At 39.6% G+C, this 18,762-nt stretch overlaps 1 protein-coding gene across 3 annotated transcripts in view; it reads right to left on the reverse strand.

Moving 5' to 3' along the window:
* Positions 1 to 292: 292 nt before the first annotated feature.
* The window catches only part of PID1 (phosphotyrosine interaction domain containing 1), a 251,500-nt gene continuing 233,030 nt past the window's right edge, over positions 293 to 18,762 (reverse strand). For all 3 annotated transcript variants that reach the window (XM_054477906.2, XM_063648030.1, XM_063648031.1), the window contains exon 3: positions 293 to 2,408. In XM_054477906.2, coding sequence (XP_054333881.1) covers positions 1,932 to 2,408 — 477 coding nt within the window. In that variant the 3' untranslated portion in view covers positions 293 to 1,931. The remainder of the gene's footprint in view (positions 2,409 to 18,762) is intronic.

An 18,762-nucleotide genomic window follows, 5' to 3' on the forward strand; every position in this document is an offset into this window, starting at 1 on the left:
TTTGTAAATAGCAATCATTTGCAACATGTTCTGGAAGACCCTGCACTGAAACAAACCCATCATACTATAGAACTATTTCAACTGTTGCCACTTCACCATCTCAGGGGCGTGCAAAAATTAAAAACAAATTGAGCATTTAGAAAATAAAACAAGATTTTTAAACGCAATCAAGGAATAGTTTATTTATGACCCAGTTTAAAAATATTTTTAATGGAACTATTTGATCTAATTTGTTCTTCATGTTTTTATTACTTGAAAGAGGACAGACACATAAAGTATGAAACTCCTCAGCTTTATTAATGCAAACATATTTTTATTAAAGAATGAATGCATTTATGCTAAAGAATAGCTTACATATGTTGTAAAGCAACAAGCATATCTTCAAGAAGTGAGTCCTCCTCAATATGACTCCATGCTTATTCTACATGCCTGAAAACTGGGCCCACACACAGGGGCACACGTACACGCACACAAACGCAGATACGGACACGCAGATATGCAGACTGAAATGCTGACACCATTGCTCTCTAGATTGGATTAGCTCTCATTTAAGGCTTCTTAGGTGCCTCAGTGCCCCTAATATTACCAGGATTGAAAACAGACTTTTAGGAAGGAGCAGCATTACTTGGAAAAGCAGTCATCTGCTCTTGGACTCCAATGTATGTATTTTAACAATTTCATTCTATGTTGACTGTGTTTATAATATTTAAAGAACCATGAAATTAAAAAATCTCAGGATTTTTTTAGTGAGAACTACTCATTCAAAATTTAAAAAAAAGGGCAATTCTGACCCTAAGATATCATCAATTTTATGATAACGCAATAAGATTTCCCTTTAGGTTAAGATGGCATGGGTCTCTAGACATGCCAAGTTTATCTAACTCATTCTCTATCTAAGTGCAATGCTGAGTGATGGGGGCAAGGCTTCCTTGGTGATACCAAATTGGATTTGAAGCTTGCCATCAAGGATGCATCAGACAGGACCATTAATTAAATAAGTTACCATAAATCTCAGCTGGATAAAAGGAGAGCTGACATAGAGTGTGTTCACTTGCTGATCACTCATTCCCCTTTGCCAAGGCTTCTGTTGTTGGGGTTGTTGTTTTAAACTCCTGGTTTGTTTAACTGTTTATTTTATTTGCTTGATTGTTTTCTTCCTTTTGGTGTCCTGCAATGTATGTTGAGATTTCATCCCTCTAGGGATGTTAGAAGGGGAAAGAGGGTGGACAGGGTAGGAGGAGGGAAAGGGAAGGGGTCATTAGTAATTGCAAGTATTCTAAGAAAATAGATGAAGCGAATACAATAAGAGGGTACTACTTGGTATATTTATGTAAATAAAAGCATTATCTGTAACTGTGAATTAACTGCCAACTATCAGGTTGTTAGTTGTAAAGCTCAATAAAGGCTGTGCTGATTTGCATACAGAGAAGGGCATCTGCCGTGGGAGAGGAACAGAGGGCCCTCCCGAGATGTTCCTTCCTCCCTGCGGCCAGCATCCCCATCAGCACCCTGCCCACCCCACTAGAGATTCCATAGGTGCCCCTAACATTCTTGTGGAATTTCATAAGGCAGATAGGAATGGCCCCTCCAATAACAGCTGCAGAGTATTCGCCTGAGAGTGGTGAACACTGGCATGGAGCTCTCCCACAGAGAGGCATTGGGAAATGAGAAAAATAAGAAGAGAGCCTAGAACCTTCCTCCCCATCCACACTCCCACCCTCCTCACAGTCACAGCAGCAGCAGGTTTCAATGTAACGTAATTACTTTAATGATACATTTCTTTAGATTTAGAATTGCTCTTCTGAATTTAAAAAGCTTGGTCAGCCAATAGTTTGGCAGTCTTTTCATCCCAAATTTGAAACGTTGCTTACTCATCTATTCCCTTGAACTCCATGACTGGTGCTGCCTTTGCTGAAGCGTCTCAAGTTCATTCAGCCATCATCGGATTCCAATTCCTGGGAAACCTCTTCGGAGGAGCTGTTGCTGTGGATCCGCCCGTCGCTCTTCATACTGTGGAAAGTCTTCCTGAAGGCCTCCATCATGGCGTGGGCCAGTTTCTTGGCCTCGAGCTTGCTCTCGCACTCCACGGCGTGGCAGTCCATCTGGTAGGACAGGTCGTCATTGATCTCCCTATAGACCCAGGCGAAGATGTTGGGGCTCACGTTGTGGTCGGCAGTGCAGTAGGCGATGCGGGCCACCTGGAAGGTATCCATGTGCACGGTGGCCTCCCCTTTGTGGTCGAGGTGATGGAGCCACACTTGGAATGGCCGAATTTCCAGGAGGGCATTGGCTGGAAAGACATCCTCTCGGGCTAGCGTGTGCTTCTTCCAGAGCTCAATGACTGGCTTTTCTGTGCAGCCTGACAAAAATTGCATGCCAGTAGTGGAGACTTTGCCCAGGTAGGTAACCTACAGATGCAAGAGAGGAAGAAAAGGGAGGCATCAGCAGAAGGCTCTTTGTTCTGATAGACTGAATGAGCAGGTGTTTCACACAGTCATGGTGTCACATTGGGAAGGTGAAGACACTTCTTTCTTGCTCCCTGAAAGAATAACTCATCCAAATTTCTACCTTTTCCCTCTAATGAGTTGCCTACTTGGCAAATGTATTGAAATTATTTGAATAGAGTTGGATTTTAAAATCTAATTTCTAGAGAACTACTCTCCCCCTCCTTACTCCTTTTTTAAACCCCAATTAAAATGAAGAGTATGATCTTTTACATAATTTGGCATTTCTTTAACATCATAAAGTCACTCAAAGTTTATTTTCGGCCAAACACACACAGAATTGAATAATAGGAAGGAATCAAAAGGACGCTGCGTTGGAAAAACAAAATCTTTATTAAACTTATCTCCTAGCCTGGGTCTCTTTCCAAATCTCTCAATGTTTGATTTCACTTAGGCTGCCTGCTTCTAATGCCAAGGACGCAAAAACTGTTCTCTTGAAATTATGGCCTAAAGCATGATAGTTTTCTTTCCCAAGATAATTTTTAAAAATAACAGCAGTGCCCAGTTCTTTTTGAACCTAAACTGTTTTTGAACTGATGAGCATCTGGTGATCTGATAATAAATGAAAGATCTACAGATGAATCAAGAGTAGAATGCTGGCTTATCACGTGGCTAGGTAGGTAGTATGAAAACTAAGAAAAACAATTCCAAACGATTCAAATACTGTCTTTTTAAAAACGTGTTTATAATATGCCAAGAAGGGATTTTCATTCTTTCATTGTTTTATTCATCCCACAAAATGCACAGAATTACTATTATTGGGGCATAGGCATTATGGAAAGGCATAAAACTTCAGAGATCATCTAAGAAATAAAATGAAATAGTACATACTTACATTTAAAATTAGTGACACAAATAGAAATACTATGAATGCGAGGAGAGAAAGACCAGAAGAAGGTCCGTGGAAACCGTGAGAACTGAGAGGGGACATTTGGTCAGAATGATTCCAAACAATGTTTATATTTAGTGGGACAATACAGGCCACATATAAAAAATTAAAACACAGAAGTTAAGGACTATTGTATTTTTGTGACAAGAGTAGTCCCTTTAAGAAGGTAACTTTTTAATAAAGATGTGTAAGTGTGGTACATTCCAGAAGTATTTATTGGGAACCTCTTATACACAATGGCAATATAACACATAGGCATGGGGGTTGCTATGAAACTGGGGAGGGCCGAATATCCACAGGAAAGAAATACTTGAATATTCATTCAGAGCACAGTCTTTGAGGCAGGGTGAAGTTGAGGTTTAAATCCTAGCTCCACAGTTCACCAGCGCAAAACTCTCACCCTTGGCACGTGCACAGCTATGACTCTGATGTAAGGCAGGCCATGGAAAGGGCAGGAAGGGGAACAGCAAAGTACTGTGAGTGTTCAGTGGAGGAGGCAGTGATATACTGACGACAGAAGGCCTCAGGAAGAGGCACTGAATTTCAAAGCGTCGGCCTCCAACTACATAGGAGCCCAGTAAGTCAAGATGGCTAAAGAGGAGGAGGGAGCAGTAAAGGCAAGTAGTAGAGGAAGTCTCAATCAGCTTGGACAAAGAGGCTGTGCTAACCTGAGCACACGTAAAGCGGTAGCCTAAGACAGCCCTGGAGCAGAGGCTGTGTAAGAGGTCCACGACCTCTGGATAAAAATAGGCTGACGTTTGCAGGATCGCCCCACATGCGGTCTGAGGAATCGGGGCGTCGTTGCTCCTGCTGGAATGCCACTGAAGGGCTAAGGTCCAAGGAGTGCCTGGATGTGACACAGGCTGTGAACTCAGACTTTCCTGATGACAGGAAGAAAGGTGGATGGGGAGGCCTGACTTATAGCAGAGACACAGCCAGCAGGCAAGGGTGGCCTGAATGAGGAACAGAGGCAGTGGGAAAGGACAGGAGGAGGCAGAGGGAATAATATTGCAGGATGAAAACTAACAATACAGGGTGAGTATCCCTTAGAGAAAATGCTCGGGACCAGAAGTATTTCAAATTTCAGCTATTTTCAGATGTTGGAATACTTGCATATACATAATGAGATATCTTGGGGAGATAACCTAAGTTTGAACTGAAATTTATTTATGATTATGAATCATATATACCTTATACACATAGCCATTAGTTTTACCCAATATTTTTAATCACTTTATGCATCAAAGTTCATGTAAATTGAGCCATCAGAAAGCAAACGTGTCACTATCTCAGCCACTCATGTGGACAATCTGTGATCGTTTGGGACCAAATAAATTGTGGTGCTTATGCACCAAATAAATTGTGCATAAGCAGAAAATGTCAACATATTTAAAAAGGCAGCCCACCCAATGGGAGAAAATATTTGCAAATCATATATGTAATAAGTAATTAATATCTGGAATATATACAGAACACCTAAAAGTCAACAACAAAAAGTCAAAAACCCCAACTTAAAAATGGGCAAAGGCATCCACAGTGGACCTAATAAAGAAAACGTGGTACATATACACCATGTATAAATACTATGCAGCCATGAAAAGAACAAAATCATGTCCTTTGCGACAATATGGACATAGCTGGAGGCCACTGTCTGAAGTGAATGCAGGAACAGAAAACCAAATACCACATGTTCTCAGCATCCAATTCAAACTATGCACTAATTAGCGCATTACGAGCTCTTGCCCAAACAATTTCATACGAAGTTACCCTAGCCATCATCCTATTACCCTATTATCAGTTATACTAATAAGTGGCTATTATCAGTTCTACTAATAAGCGGCTCACTCAATTTATATATACTTATCACAACACAAGAACCCCTCTGACTACCCCTACCACTTGTTTACTCACTTATAAGTAGGAGTAAACATTGAGTACACATGGACATAAAGATGGGAACAACAGACACTGGGGACCACTAGGAGGGGAGGGTTGTGGGGGTGAGGGTTGAAAACTACCTACCAAGCATCACGCTCACTACCTGGGTAATGGGACCATTAACACACCAAACCTCAGCAACATGCAATTTACCCATGTAACAAACCTGCACTTGTACCCCTGGACCTAAAAGTTGAAAAAAGGCTTTAAAAAAATAAAGTTTCTGTATGTCAATCCCTGGGGAAAAAAATGGGCAATGGAAATTAATAGATATTTTTTGAAGCCAAAAAAAAAAAAAACATGAAAAGATGCTACCATCCTTAGAAAAATGCAAACCAAAACTACAGTTAAATACCACTTCACATCTGTTAGGATGGCGGCTATCAAAAAAGCAGAAAATAACAAGTGTTGGGAAGGATGAAGAAAAATTGGAATTGATGTACCCTGTTGGTGGGAATTTAAAACAGTACAGCTGCTGTAGAAAACAGCATGGTGGTTCCTCAAAAAATTAAAAGTACAGGCTGGGCGCGGTGGCTCACGCTTATAATCCCAGCACTTTGGAAGGAGAAGCAGGCGGATCACAAGGTCAGGAGTTTGAGACCAGCCTGATTGACATGATGAAACTCTGTCTCTACTAAAAAAGCAAAAATTAGCCAGGCATGATAGTGTGCGCCTGTAATCCCACATACTCAGAAGGCTGAGGCAGGAGAATCACTTGAAACCGGGAGGCAGAGGTTGAAGTGAGCTGAGATCATATCACTGCACTCCAGCCTGGGTGACAAAGTGACACTCCATCTCAAAAAAAAAAAAAAAAAAATTAAAAGTAGAATTACTATATGACTCTGTAGTTCCACTTCTGGGTATATACCCCAAAGAATTGAAAGATGTATATCAAAGAGATATTGTACACATGTTTATAGCAGCACTATTTACAATAGCTAAAAAGTAGAAGAAATCCAAGTGTCCGTTGATAGATGAATGAATAAACAAAATACAGTATATATGTATAATGTATACTGGAATATTATTCAGCCTTAAAAAGGAAGCAAATTCTGACAGATACTACAACATGGATGAATTTTGATGACATTATGCTAAGTAAAATACACCAGCCACAAAAAGACAAGTACTGTATGATTCTACTTGTATGAGGTATTTAGAGTAGTTAACATCATAGAAACAGACCAATTAGAATTGTGGTTGCCAGGGGATTGGGGGAGGGACGAATGAGGAGTTACTGTTTAATGGGTGCAGAGTTTCAGCTTCGCAAGATGAAGACGGTTCTGGAGATGGTTGGTGGTGATAGTTGTGTACATTATGAATGTGTTTAATATCACTGAACTGTGCACTTAAAAATGGTTAAGATGGTAAGTTTTATGTTGTATGTATTTTACCAAAATAAAAATAAATTAGGGGAAAAAGCATATGGAGGAAATTAACTTTAGTGCCTGAAATGAGGTATATTTATTTTTATTATTCACTGAAACTAGAAATAACTGTTTTTATGTTTGGTAGAAAAAAATCCTGATTTGCTCTAAAGGCACACTCTCTCTCTGATATTTTTCTAAAAAATTGCATACAGAAATATATATCATGACATAATTTAAAAATACTTCTAAAAATACAAAAAAATTAGCCTGGCGTGGTGGCGGGTGCCTGTAGTCCCAGCTGCTCGGGAGGCTGAGGCAGGAGAATGGCGTGAACCCGGGAGGCAGAGCTTGCAGTGAGCCGAGATCGCGCCACTGCATTCCAGCCTGGGCGACAGAGCGAGACTCCGTCTCAAAAAAAAAAAAAAAAAACTTCTAAAAAACTTTATTGAAAGTTGTAGATGATTCACTCCAATGAAAACCAATTTCATAGTAGTAAAATTTTGATAACTAAGAGAAAATATCTTCCTCTTTATAAATATGTATTACTTATAAAGATTTTAAAAGAAATAAAGTTGTATTTTGGAGGTGTACTGGAGAGACGAGTGGCGCACAGATGTGTAGCTTATATGAGATTATATAAATTCAAAATATATTATTTATATGAGATTATATAAATTCAAATATTGTTAATGGCCAGGTGCAGTGGCTCACGCCTATAATCCCAGCCCTTTGGGAGGCCGAGGCGGGCAGATCACGAGGTCAGGAGTTTGAGACCAGCCTGGCCAATATGGTGAAACCCCATCTCTACTAAAAATACAAAAATTAGCCAGGTGTAGTGGCAGACACCTGGCTGCTGGGTCCCAGCTACTGGGGAGGCTGAGGCAGAAGAATCGCTTGAACCTGCGAGGCAGAGGTTGCAGTGAGCTGAGATCGTGCTACTGCACTCCAGCCTGGGCAACAGAAGGAGACTCTGTCTCAAAAAAAAAAAAAACAAAAAAAACAGAAAGAAAAGAAATATTGTTAACAAGTTGGCACTTCTTAAAGAAATATAGGGGCTGGGCGTGGTGGCTCAGGCCTGTAATCCCAACACTTTGGGAGGTCAAAGCGGGTGGATCACTTGAGGTCAGGAGTTCAAGACCAGCCTGGCCAATATGGTGAAACCCATCTCTACGAAAAATACAAAAATTAGCTGGGTATGGTGGTGCATGCCTGTAGTCCCAGCTACTCAGGAGGCTGAGCAGGAGAACTGCTTGAACCTGCAGGAGGCAGAGGCTGCAGAGGGCTATGACTGCACCGCTGCACTCCAGCCTGGGCAACAGAGTGTGACCTTGTTTCAAAAAAGAAAAGAAAAGAAAGGAAAAGAGAAACATAGGAAAACAATTATCTGAATGGGGTTTCCTAGAAATGGAATGGAAAGAATTCTTTAAATAGCGTGTTCCTAAAAATGGAATGCAGAGGGATAAAATGATGTAGCAAGACCGTCTCCCCTCAGAAACTCTTTTAAATCAGCCCTGCTGTTATCCATAACGGCCCAAGTTCCGGAATCCTGACCTATGACTGTGCACTTTGCTCTAGGAAGTCAATTTTTTACTGCCTGTCCACATATTTCTTAATTCTCCCATTAAATTCTCCAGAGTTTGGCATTAACCCATAATGTTGACTGTAAGTCACTGAAAAACACTATTCAGACCTTTTTTCAAAAAGTGAACTTCCCTCTTTATTTTTTTGCATACAGTTTAATAGAAATGCATCTTATGGCTCTGAGTTTCAAGGGAAATTGAGTAAAAACTTAAAAAAAAAATTAATTGTCTCAAAATACCAATGATTCAGTTATGCTCTGCATGCAACCATGCCCCCTGTGTATTTGGGCCATGGAGTTCCCCCATCTCAATAAACAGAAACCCTATAATATGGGCCATTATACCTGTATATTTCTATATCAACACTGTTACAGGGACTTACTCTAAACATAGAGAGGTCTCCTCCTGCCATGGTTTCTCTCTTGTGGGAAAATTCCCTTTAATATTCTTCTGTGGGCACATCCTCCTTATGAGTAAGAACACAGAACTCAATGTGTAAGGCTGCTTCTGGAGGTTCCGCAACCAACATAGCTGTGCACCAACGTCAGGTTTGGTTAAGGAGAATCCTGTTATCCTGTCTATGAAAGAGGTGGATACTTTCTAGATGAATGATAGGCCCTGTCTTTAAGAGTCGCAATCTTCCAGAGCCACAAAGTAGACAGAAAACACCAACTTATAAAATTGGTCACAATATGTGTCCAAAATGATACACAGATTTTTATTTGAGCCTTCACCACCCAGGGTGCTGGAACAAAGGGACGTGGAAGATGACAAGAGGAATCTTCAGGAAAAGTAACAACGAGCTGGAAATTGCAGTAAATACCAGCATCTTTTCTATGGTTGCAGAAACAGGCCTTGGGCATGAAACTTATTACAAATGAATCATTCTGAGAGAAATAAAATGAACACTTTCCCCATGTGTCATTCCATGGCATAAACTGATGTCCCAAACACAGACATTTGCAGTGTGTGTAAATGGACTTGCCCAACCCCAACTGAAGAAGTTATTTGAGAATATCCACAGCCTGTGAAAATACAGAGAGGCTGTGAAGCCAAGGGACCCGCCAGAGTGTCTGCAGTGTTAACAGCGTTGGATCAGGAGAGAGCAGTGTCCTCAGAATCTCTCCTTCCAACTCATGAGTTTTCCAACACCCCAGCCAGCTCTTCATTCATAAATCACCATTCCCTGCTCATCTGTGGCAAAACAAACTTGATTGCCCGACATTTATCCTTCTGGTTGAGCAGTACCATTTGTTTCCCTTGGTGGCCGGTCCCTATTTCATTCTGGCCTGAGAAGCCGCTGTTTGGAACCTGACTCACCTCACGCTAGACTGGAGAGTGGGATCAAAAGGGTAATGTCAAGGGTTCCCAAACAAAGATGGAAGATGGGATGGATGATTGTGCAAGAACCCAAGCACCTGCTTTCCTGGAGTTCTTCGACTTTCCAAGCTGGATGAGCCCAGCTTCACAAGCTTAGCTTGGGTTCCACTTACTGCTGGGCTTCTCAAGAATGACAAGCCAAGAATAAAGACTTTCTAGAGGTCTCTCTTGAGATATAAAAGACTTTGCTGTGACTAACACAAGAACAGAAAACCAAACACTGCATGTTCTCTTTCATAAGTGGGAGTTGAACAATGAGAACACATGGACACCAGGAGGGGAACATCACACACCAAGGCCTGTTGGGGGGCGGGGGGCTAGGGGAGGGAGAGCATTAGGAGAAATACCTAATGTAGATGACGGGTTGATGGGTGCAGCAAACCACCATGGCACCTGTATGCCTATGTAATAAACCTGCACGTTCTGCACATGTATCCCAGAACTGAAAGTACAATAAAAAAATTAAAAAAATATTTTGCTGTTTTTCCATTGTTTGTAAGACATAAAATATGTACCCAGCTGACATAAAATAGCATGATAGGAAAAGAGAACGGAGGAAACTTTGCTGGGAATCCTAATAGCCTTTGGGTTCCAAGGCAGAAGATGAGAAAAAGAAAAGCCACTCTTAACCCTGGGCAAAATACCAGAGTCAAGCTCTTCTTCCATCACATGGATTCCCACCTGCGCATTCCAGAGAAAAGGCAAAGGGTGCAACACAGAGATTTATGACCTCAGCTTGAATCTGCTCCTTTCTTGCTGACCACAGAGGCACAGAATCCACTGGGCACTTTGAAGAGTGGAGATGGACCTGCATGCCAATTTCCCAACAATCTAAACCACAAACACTGATTTGATAATTATGACCATGAACCTGTATTACAAGCTTTAAGCCATGAAGAAGGTATTAAAGGATAGATGCTGTTCATAGTGAAATCTATGAAATTATTGTCGGCACAATAATAAATTTTGGAGGTCTAGAAGAATGCAGAGGGAAGACCCAAAGGGGGCTACTAGAACCAATTCCTGGTTCCTGGGAATCACTAACAGGAACAGGACCAGCAGCTAACATTTATCCAGGACTTACTCTATGCCAGGTACTTGGCTAAATGCTTTATATGGATCATTAATCCTCATAATAATTCCATAGGTATGTACTAGCTGTTTCTATAGATTAGGGAACTTGTAAGAGGTTGAAGTAACTTGCCCAAGGTCACAGAGTGGCCAGAACTTGAACCTGGATAGTAGGACCCAGAAACCTGGCTCACATTTGCCACATCCCAACTGCCCTTCCCAAGGCTGGTCCCTTTAGACTTGTGGTGAGCCTGCCAACAGGATCCTGTCTGGCTCCTCCTGGAGCTCTCTGCCCAGTTTCAGCGTCAGCCATCAAGGAATTGCAGGGTCCTCCATCAGTCTTCCTGGACCCTGAGGAAACCTATAACAATAGCAAAGGGGAGTGGTAATCTGGGAACTATTTTCAATACTTCAAAAGGGCCAAGAAAAGCTGTTTTCTGACAGTGTCTCCTTTATTGTGTGTGTGTGTGTGTGTGTGTGTGTGTGTGTATAAGCAAAAAATGAATTCACATTTACATAATGGTGATTTATTGGGCAAATAAAATTGCTCAAAACATGGAGCCTATGATGGAAAATGTGTACCTGTCAGTGATCACATTGGAACTCAGTGATCAAAACTAGGCCACTCATTTTCCACTGAGAAGTCAGTGGCAGTCCCAGAGCCCACCAGTGAGAGAATCAGCTCTTGGGCCCATGTCTCCCAACTCTAAGAAAAACGTTCCTTCCATCTCAGCATGTGACTCCTTAAGCTAACTTCTATAATAAGGCATATCATTAGATACAGTGATGGCTGATTTTATGCATGGATTTGGGTAGAGCATGGTGCCCACTCTTAGGTCAAACACCAGCCTAGATGTTGCTGTGAAGGTATTCTTTTTTAGATGTGATTAACATTTAAATCAATAGACTAAGAATAAAGCAGATTACCCTTCATAATGTAGGTAGGTCTCATCCAATAAGGTTAAGACCTTAGTAGAGAGAACAGATGCCCAAGAAGGAAGAAAATCTGCTTCTAGACTGATTTCTGACTCAAGACTGCAATGCCTCTTCCCTGGATTTCCTGTCTGCCCACCTTCCCTTAAAATGTTGGGACTTGCCAGCACCTACAACCATGTGAGTCAATTATTTTAAAGACATGTCTCTCTCTCTCTCTCTCTTTCCCTCCCTCCCTCCCTCCCTCTACTCACACATACACATATAAATGGGTCAATCATTTATATATGTGTGTGTTTGTGTGCCAACCTAACACCACTCCTTTGTTGCAAATGCAATGATTCTGCCAAAGATCTGAGAACACTTGCCCCAAATCCCACAGCTGGTCTCGGAAAAGTGAGATGTAGAACCCAAGTCCTCCACCACAAAACAAAAGCTCTTTCCACCGCTTTAATTTCTTCACTTGAAGAGGATTCAGACACCTTAGTTTCCATTCTTATATCATTTACCTTTTCTCTGGCCATTTCTTCAAATGTCCATACTGAGACCAAGGCCTGGTCAGGGACAGCAAAAAGCAATAGGCACCCTACCAAGGCTTTTTAAACATCCTGCAAGGTGGCTGGGGTCAAAGGCAGTTAAACTGTCCTTAACCAGAGATGTGTTTGCATAGCCCAAGGATTTTAAATTATAATGCATCAATCATTGAAAGAAAAAGACAGTGTGCATAGTTAATATTCAGACATCATATTCCTAAAGAACTCTGAAATGGTGTTTAACAAAGCAAACCATTCCCACTTCAAAGAATAATTCCAAAAAGCAAACATTAAATCTGTGCCATGTTGGTTATTACCCTGCCTCTCGTGCATTGTGTATCAACATACTAGACAACACATGTTAAAAAATTGCTCTTGGAGCCCAACACTATGGTGGGTAGGACTTTGCACATCCCTCAATAAAGGCAGTTGAAACCCTCAGAAGGCCAACCCAAGAGGCTTGGTCTCAGCTCAGAGCAGGCCTGGGCATCCTTTTTGGTTGCAATGGCTCCAGAGTCCTACTCCTCAGTCCTACAGGCTTGTGTGTGTCATCCTCAGGAAGCTCATATGACTCTGAATCAAAGCCAGGGTTTTTTCTTTTGTTTGGTTTCTTCCCAGAGTGAGTCTTTGATACCATTTTGGGGTCTGTCTTTTGGCAGATCTACTTCACTTCATCAGGATAAAAGTGGATCTAGGCCGGGTGTGGTGGCTCACGACTGTAATCCTAGCACTTTGGGAGGCTGAGGCAGGCAGATCATGAGGTCAGGAGTTCGAGACCAGCCTGGCCAACACAGTGAAACCCCGCCTCTACTAAAAATATAGAAATTAGCTGGGTGTGGTGGCAGGCACCTGTAAACCCAGCTACTTGGAAGGCTGAGGCAGGAGAATTGCTTGAACCCGGGAGGCGGAGGTGGCCGTGAGCTGAAATCACGCCACTGCACTCCAGTCTGGGCAACAGAGCTGGACTCCGGCTCAAAAAAAACAAAACATAACAAAACGAAAAAACGAAAATGGATCTAGCTGTCCTATGGCTAGACTGGGATGAAGTCTACTAATTGTCATTCACCATGGGGTTATCCCTCCAAGTCTTCTGCCTAATGTCTGCTTAGCCAGGTTTACTTGCCTGACCATAAAGTAGAGGGTAAGCTTCGCTGCCTAAACAAGGCCTTCCTCTGACTTTAACAGTCTGTCTTGGTTTGTTTTTCTAAATGGAATGATTATGACCCAGAAAGGCATACAGACTTACTCTTAATTTTTTTAACAGTATCAAACATGCCGATTTTATAAAGTACACAATCTCTAGGGCACATTTACACACATGCCTTGGTTGGGAGATATTTATTTCAGTAACTTTGCTAAGGCTAAAAATATTGAGAAAATTTAAAAAATGTTTAGCACTTTTCCCCAAGTATTTGCACAGATTATGTTGATGTAATCTATAAAAATATTAATAGAAATTTTATTAGGAAATATATTTTTTATTATAGAAATATATACCATGGAGGAAAAAGCAAATTTACCAAGACCCAATATCAAGTAATAACTAAGTACTATTTTTGAACTCTAGCAAAGAGGTGAACATTCCTTCAGCTGTTAAATACAGCATGTGTCCCACAATTAGGTAGTAAAGTGACAGGTTTATTTCTGCTACTTGTATTATAACTTAGTTCCAATGATGCAGAGTGACTTGAGATTTGTGCCCCATTTTGCACTTATCAAGCAGTCCCCATGTGCAATTTGTCCTGTCAATTGGCTCTTGGATGTGTGAAGCTTGGAAATATTGTCATGCCACTGTCAAAGACAGAAGCGATTCATCTTGAAGGTACTGAAGTGTGCCCCTGAAGACAAAGTCACTTAATAAAAACGACACCACATTGAAATACACATCCCCTCATGTGGCCCCTTCTGGTGAGCTGGCCTTAGGATGATAAAACCTGGAGCTGTTCCACACAGAGGCCCAAGGACAATTTATTTCCTGACAGGTCTGATACCTCTCCCTCTGCTTTCTAGTCAGAAGAGTATACTGAAAAGCGACAGAAATTCAGCAGAGCTCTCTAGGCCATAACATGTTCACAACGAGAAAATTCTCTAAATGACAAATCAATATCAAGCACACTGCTTGAGAGTCATCCTGACAAATGGATTCAAGGGACAAACAGTGTGGCAGGTGAAAAATGTCACCAATTTTAGTCCTTGTAGCACTTTATCAATTCATTTTCCTTCGTGCACAACTCATTAAGAATGGATCACAGAAGGCACTAAACATTTAGAAAGAATAATGTTGCGACAGCGTGTGGTTAGAGGTCATAAACACACAAATCTACTGGCTACAAGTCTAGAGATCCTAGTAAGCAACCAGTGGAGATTTGGAACAAAAGGAGAGGTACACTGAGGCTAATTAGACCTGGAATTGTCATATATTCTAGAGAAATGAAGACATATTTAAATAAAAACCTTTACATGAATGTTCATAACTTTATTTGCAATAGCCAAAAACTAGCAGTCCAGATGTCTTTCATCAGATAAATGGTTAAGTAAACTGTGGTACATCCATATCACGGGATACTACTCAGCAATAAGAAGGAATAAACTTTGATATGTGGAACAACTTGGATGAATCTCCAGGGAATTATACTGAGTGAAAGTCATCCTCCAAAGGTTACATACTATATGATTCCATTTATATATAAATTTTGATATAACAAAACTTTAGAACTGGAGAACAGATTACTGGTTGTCAGGGATCAGGGATGGGGACTACCTTTTATTTATAATTATCAGAATATATCATATATTTATGTTGTTCTGATCAATGGATATTAATACTAATTGTAAGGATAACTCAAAGCAAAGAAATATTTAAACTTAAAGATGTATTGTTACAGAAAATAATTTTTGAAAATTTCAATTGCTTATATATTTATCTTGCAGAGAAAATATGACATGGCAGACAATAAATGATTAAGCAACAGTTATGAAATCCACTGTCTCCCTTTATGAGGGAGAAAGGGAGGTAACCCTACAGAAAGAAAGAACCTAGTCTAATCTTATTGTCAACTTGTTAATGACTGCAACTTCTGCTGTTTGCAAGTAAGCAAATCCTTATCTGTGGAATTCTTTTTGTAGGATATACCTGTTTGCCTAGAATCAGTAAACAAACCTGAAATCTGTGGATTTATGGCATATAGCTTCCAAGAAAGAATCTCACAATGTAACTAAGTATAAAATGGAGATGTTTCAAGATTAAAAGGGTGCCCTCTACTTAAGTAACGCCACTGTATACAGTATTAGGTATCTTCTGTGCTGATTTGAGCCAGACCATGTATAATGCAGCGAGAAAGGACTGAGGGTGCTGTACTGACAGTCCTAGCTCACATTCTGTTTTGCTTGTGCTTTATAATTATTTGGTTATTTGTAATTATTAGTAAAGTTTGGTATTAGATGAGCTTTTTGATTTGAATATTCAATTCTCTGTGTAATCTCACAGAGTAATATATAAAAGACTGAACCACAAACTTATATTAGGTTGAAATTCTGTGTGGAAAATAGAAGGGCTATTAAAGTTCAAGGAAAACAAACATAAAATTTATGATTATTAAAGAAGAGCTTGTTTGTGATATTTTTAAAGAGATGCCAGCTTGGTGTTTAGATTATATTAGCTACATTTAAAACAGCCATGTAGAAAATTATTTAAAATGACAGTCTTCAACATATGCTAGAAATTATATCCCTTGCAACTATTTAAACTTAGAACAAAAATATTTGATATATACTTAAAAATGTGTGGTTAACTAGAATATTAATATATTTGGTAGAAAACTGAATGAAATCCTTAGATTATCTCTTACCTGATGGATTCTTATTTAAAATATCTACTCATAGTATTACATAATTAGAGAAACGCAAATTAAAACAACACTGAGATACCTCTCTCACCGGACATACTAATGAAAAGTAAAATGTATGGCCCATATTCTGTTAGCAAGGCTGCAGAGAAACAGACACTCATATATTGATGGTTAGAATGCAACTTAGTACAACCCTTTTGGAAGGGAACTGTCATTCTATAACAAAACTCTATATGTCTTTTGAATCATTAATATCATACCTAGGAATTTATATGGAAGATACTCTTCAATATGAAAATACATAATCACAGTTCATCCAATGTTGCATTATTTGTAATCATAAGATACATAAAACAATCTAAATGCTCATACCTAATAAAGCAGTTGAATACATTACAGTAAATCCATCTAATCTACTATTCCACCTGTGTGAAAAGGAGTGAGAAAGAGTATATGTACTTATATGAAGTGATTTATTGGGTATATTGTTATGTGGGGAAAAAAAGGCTGGGCACGGTGGCTCACGCCAACAATCCCAGCACTTTGGGAAGCTGAGGAAGGCGGATCACCTGAGGTCAGGAATTTGAGACCAGCCTGGCCAACACGGTGAAACCCCGTCTCTACTAAAAATACAAAAAAAATTGCACCCCAGCCTGGGCAACAAAGCAAGACATCGTCAAAAAAAAAAAAAAAAAAAGTAAAAAAATTTTTTTTTGTGTAAGCAAGTAGGAGAAGTGAAAGTGTATATTTTTATATATTTGTGAGAAAAGAAACCAGAAGAAAAAAACCAATTACCAACATGCAGTGGTTGCTTGGGAATGGGGTTAAAATAATGGGGATGTGGGAATGGGTAGAAGGCATGAAGAAGTGATACTTCTTTAACTATACCTTTTTGTATAGTTGCGACTTTCAGAATCATGGATACAAAAATTAATACAATCAAGAGAAACAGGGAGAAAATATTGAACATATAACCAAAATAAAAATGAGTAAACCTAACCGGATTGCAAATGAAAAACATAACTGCAGTGAAGAGAGGAAAAAACAAGCTGAAATAACATTTTAACACAATATTTGGACAATATTCCCTCTGGCTAAAGACAGAAAAACTATAAACCATTATTGTACTTTAGTTAGTAGGTTTGTTTATCAAAGTGCCATAGACTTACAATGCTGAACTTACTTCATGCGTATTAAACAAATAAGTTAAAAAGCTATATAGTAAATGTTGAGAACCACGTTTCTCATTGTTAAAGAGAGTTACAAATATGCAAAGTGGGGAGGCTACACAGAACCCTGGGACATTAGAGTGGAATTGGAGTAATTCCAAATCCATGGTTTCAATATGTATAGAAATGTAGACACTGACATCAATATACAGGTGAGTTTGTGTGTACGTGCATATATACATATACTTCTTAGCTGTGCCTAGCACCCTGCGAGCAGTAATGTGCCAGTCACTGTGAGCATAACTAAAGCCCAGATCTTGGTTTCTAAATATTGTTCTCCACTAAAAGAAGCCAGCCCTACTCAGACACAGCTGCTTTCAGGGCTGTCATACAAAACAGTGACATGGTCCTGGAACATCACGCTGTACCAGAAAGGAGGAAAGTGCTCAAAGAATGATATAAACATGTGCAAAGGACAGAGGCACTTGAAGGGGCTCCTGCTGGCCAAACTGGGGACAATTAGACCATCAAAGTAAATTACTATAGTAATGATTACAACCCACAGAATGGGTAGGAATCCATGAATCAATATTGATCTAAATAGATAAATGAATAAGTTGTACGAAGAAAAAGAAAAGTTCCTATACTAGAGCACAAACTAATAAGGTAGAAGAGGCGATGAGACTAGAAAATCACCGTTTGACTCCCAGTGAAGTAATAAATGTTTCAGGCAAGAAGTATCAGTGGATGCTAAAATTTGGGACTAAACATGATGAGAAATCGGATATGTACACAGAAACAAAGTACCTCCACAAGACACCTATTATTTATAAATGGAGAGTAATAAATTTTCAATGGACAAATCTAACACACCCCATCACAACTAAGTGATAAAGTCATATACACTGTGAAGAATTCAACATTACTTTCATTGCTCCCCTGCCAACCCCGTGAACCCAATCTTATGGAAATGTTGAACAAATCCAAATGGAAGGGCATTGCTTAAACTTCCAAAGTTATAAAGGTCAGAAAGACTGAGAAAGAATAAAGATCTGCTCCAGATTAAAGGACATGAATGAGACCAATCTCATTATCCTGGATCAGTTCCTGGGCACTCATTTACCTTTAGTTTGATATAAAGTACAATAGTTTACAATTGTGAAAATATGATTAATGTCTCTAGATTATACAATAGTATTGTATAAATGTCAATTTTCTGATTTTGATAACTGTCCTGTGGATAAGAGAACCTCTTACTTTCTAGGAACCACACTCTGAAGTACGGAGACATCATGTCTACATTTTGCTATCAAACAGTTCAAAAGACAATAATTGTGTGTCTGTAAGAGAAAAAGATAGAAATATACACATACATATAGAATATAAATGATAAAGTAAACAAATATTGGGGGAATACGGGAAAAAGAAACCTATGTATATTGAAATATTTTATAATAATTTTTCAACATTTTTGTGTTAAAATTATTTCATAATAAAAAGCTAAAAAGAATATCAATGAAGACGTGTCCTTGGCTCAATCCTAATTT

The sequence above is a fragment of the Pongo pygmaeus genome, chromosome 11 (genome assembly GCF_028885625.2).
Source record: "Pongo pygmaeus isolate AG05252 chromosome 11, NHGRI_mPonPyg2-v2.0_pri, whole genome shotgun sequence".
Classification (NCBI taxonomy): domain Eukaryota; kingdom Metazoa; phylum Chordata; class Mammalia; order Primates; family Hominidae; genus Pongo; species Pongo pygmaeus.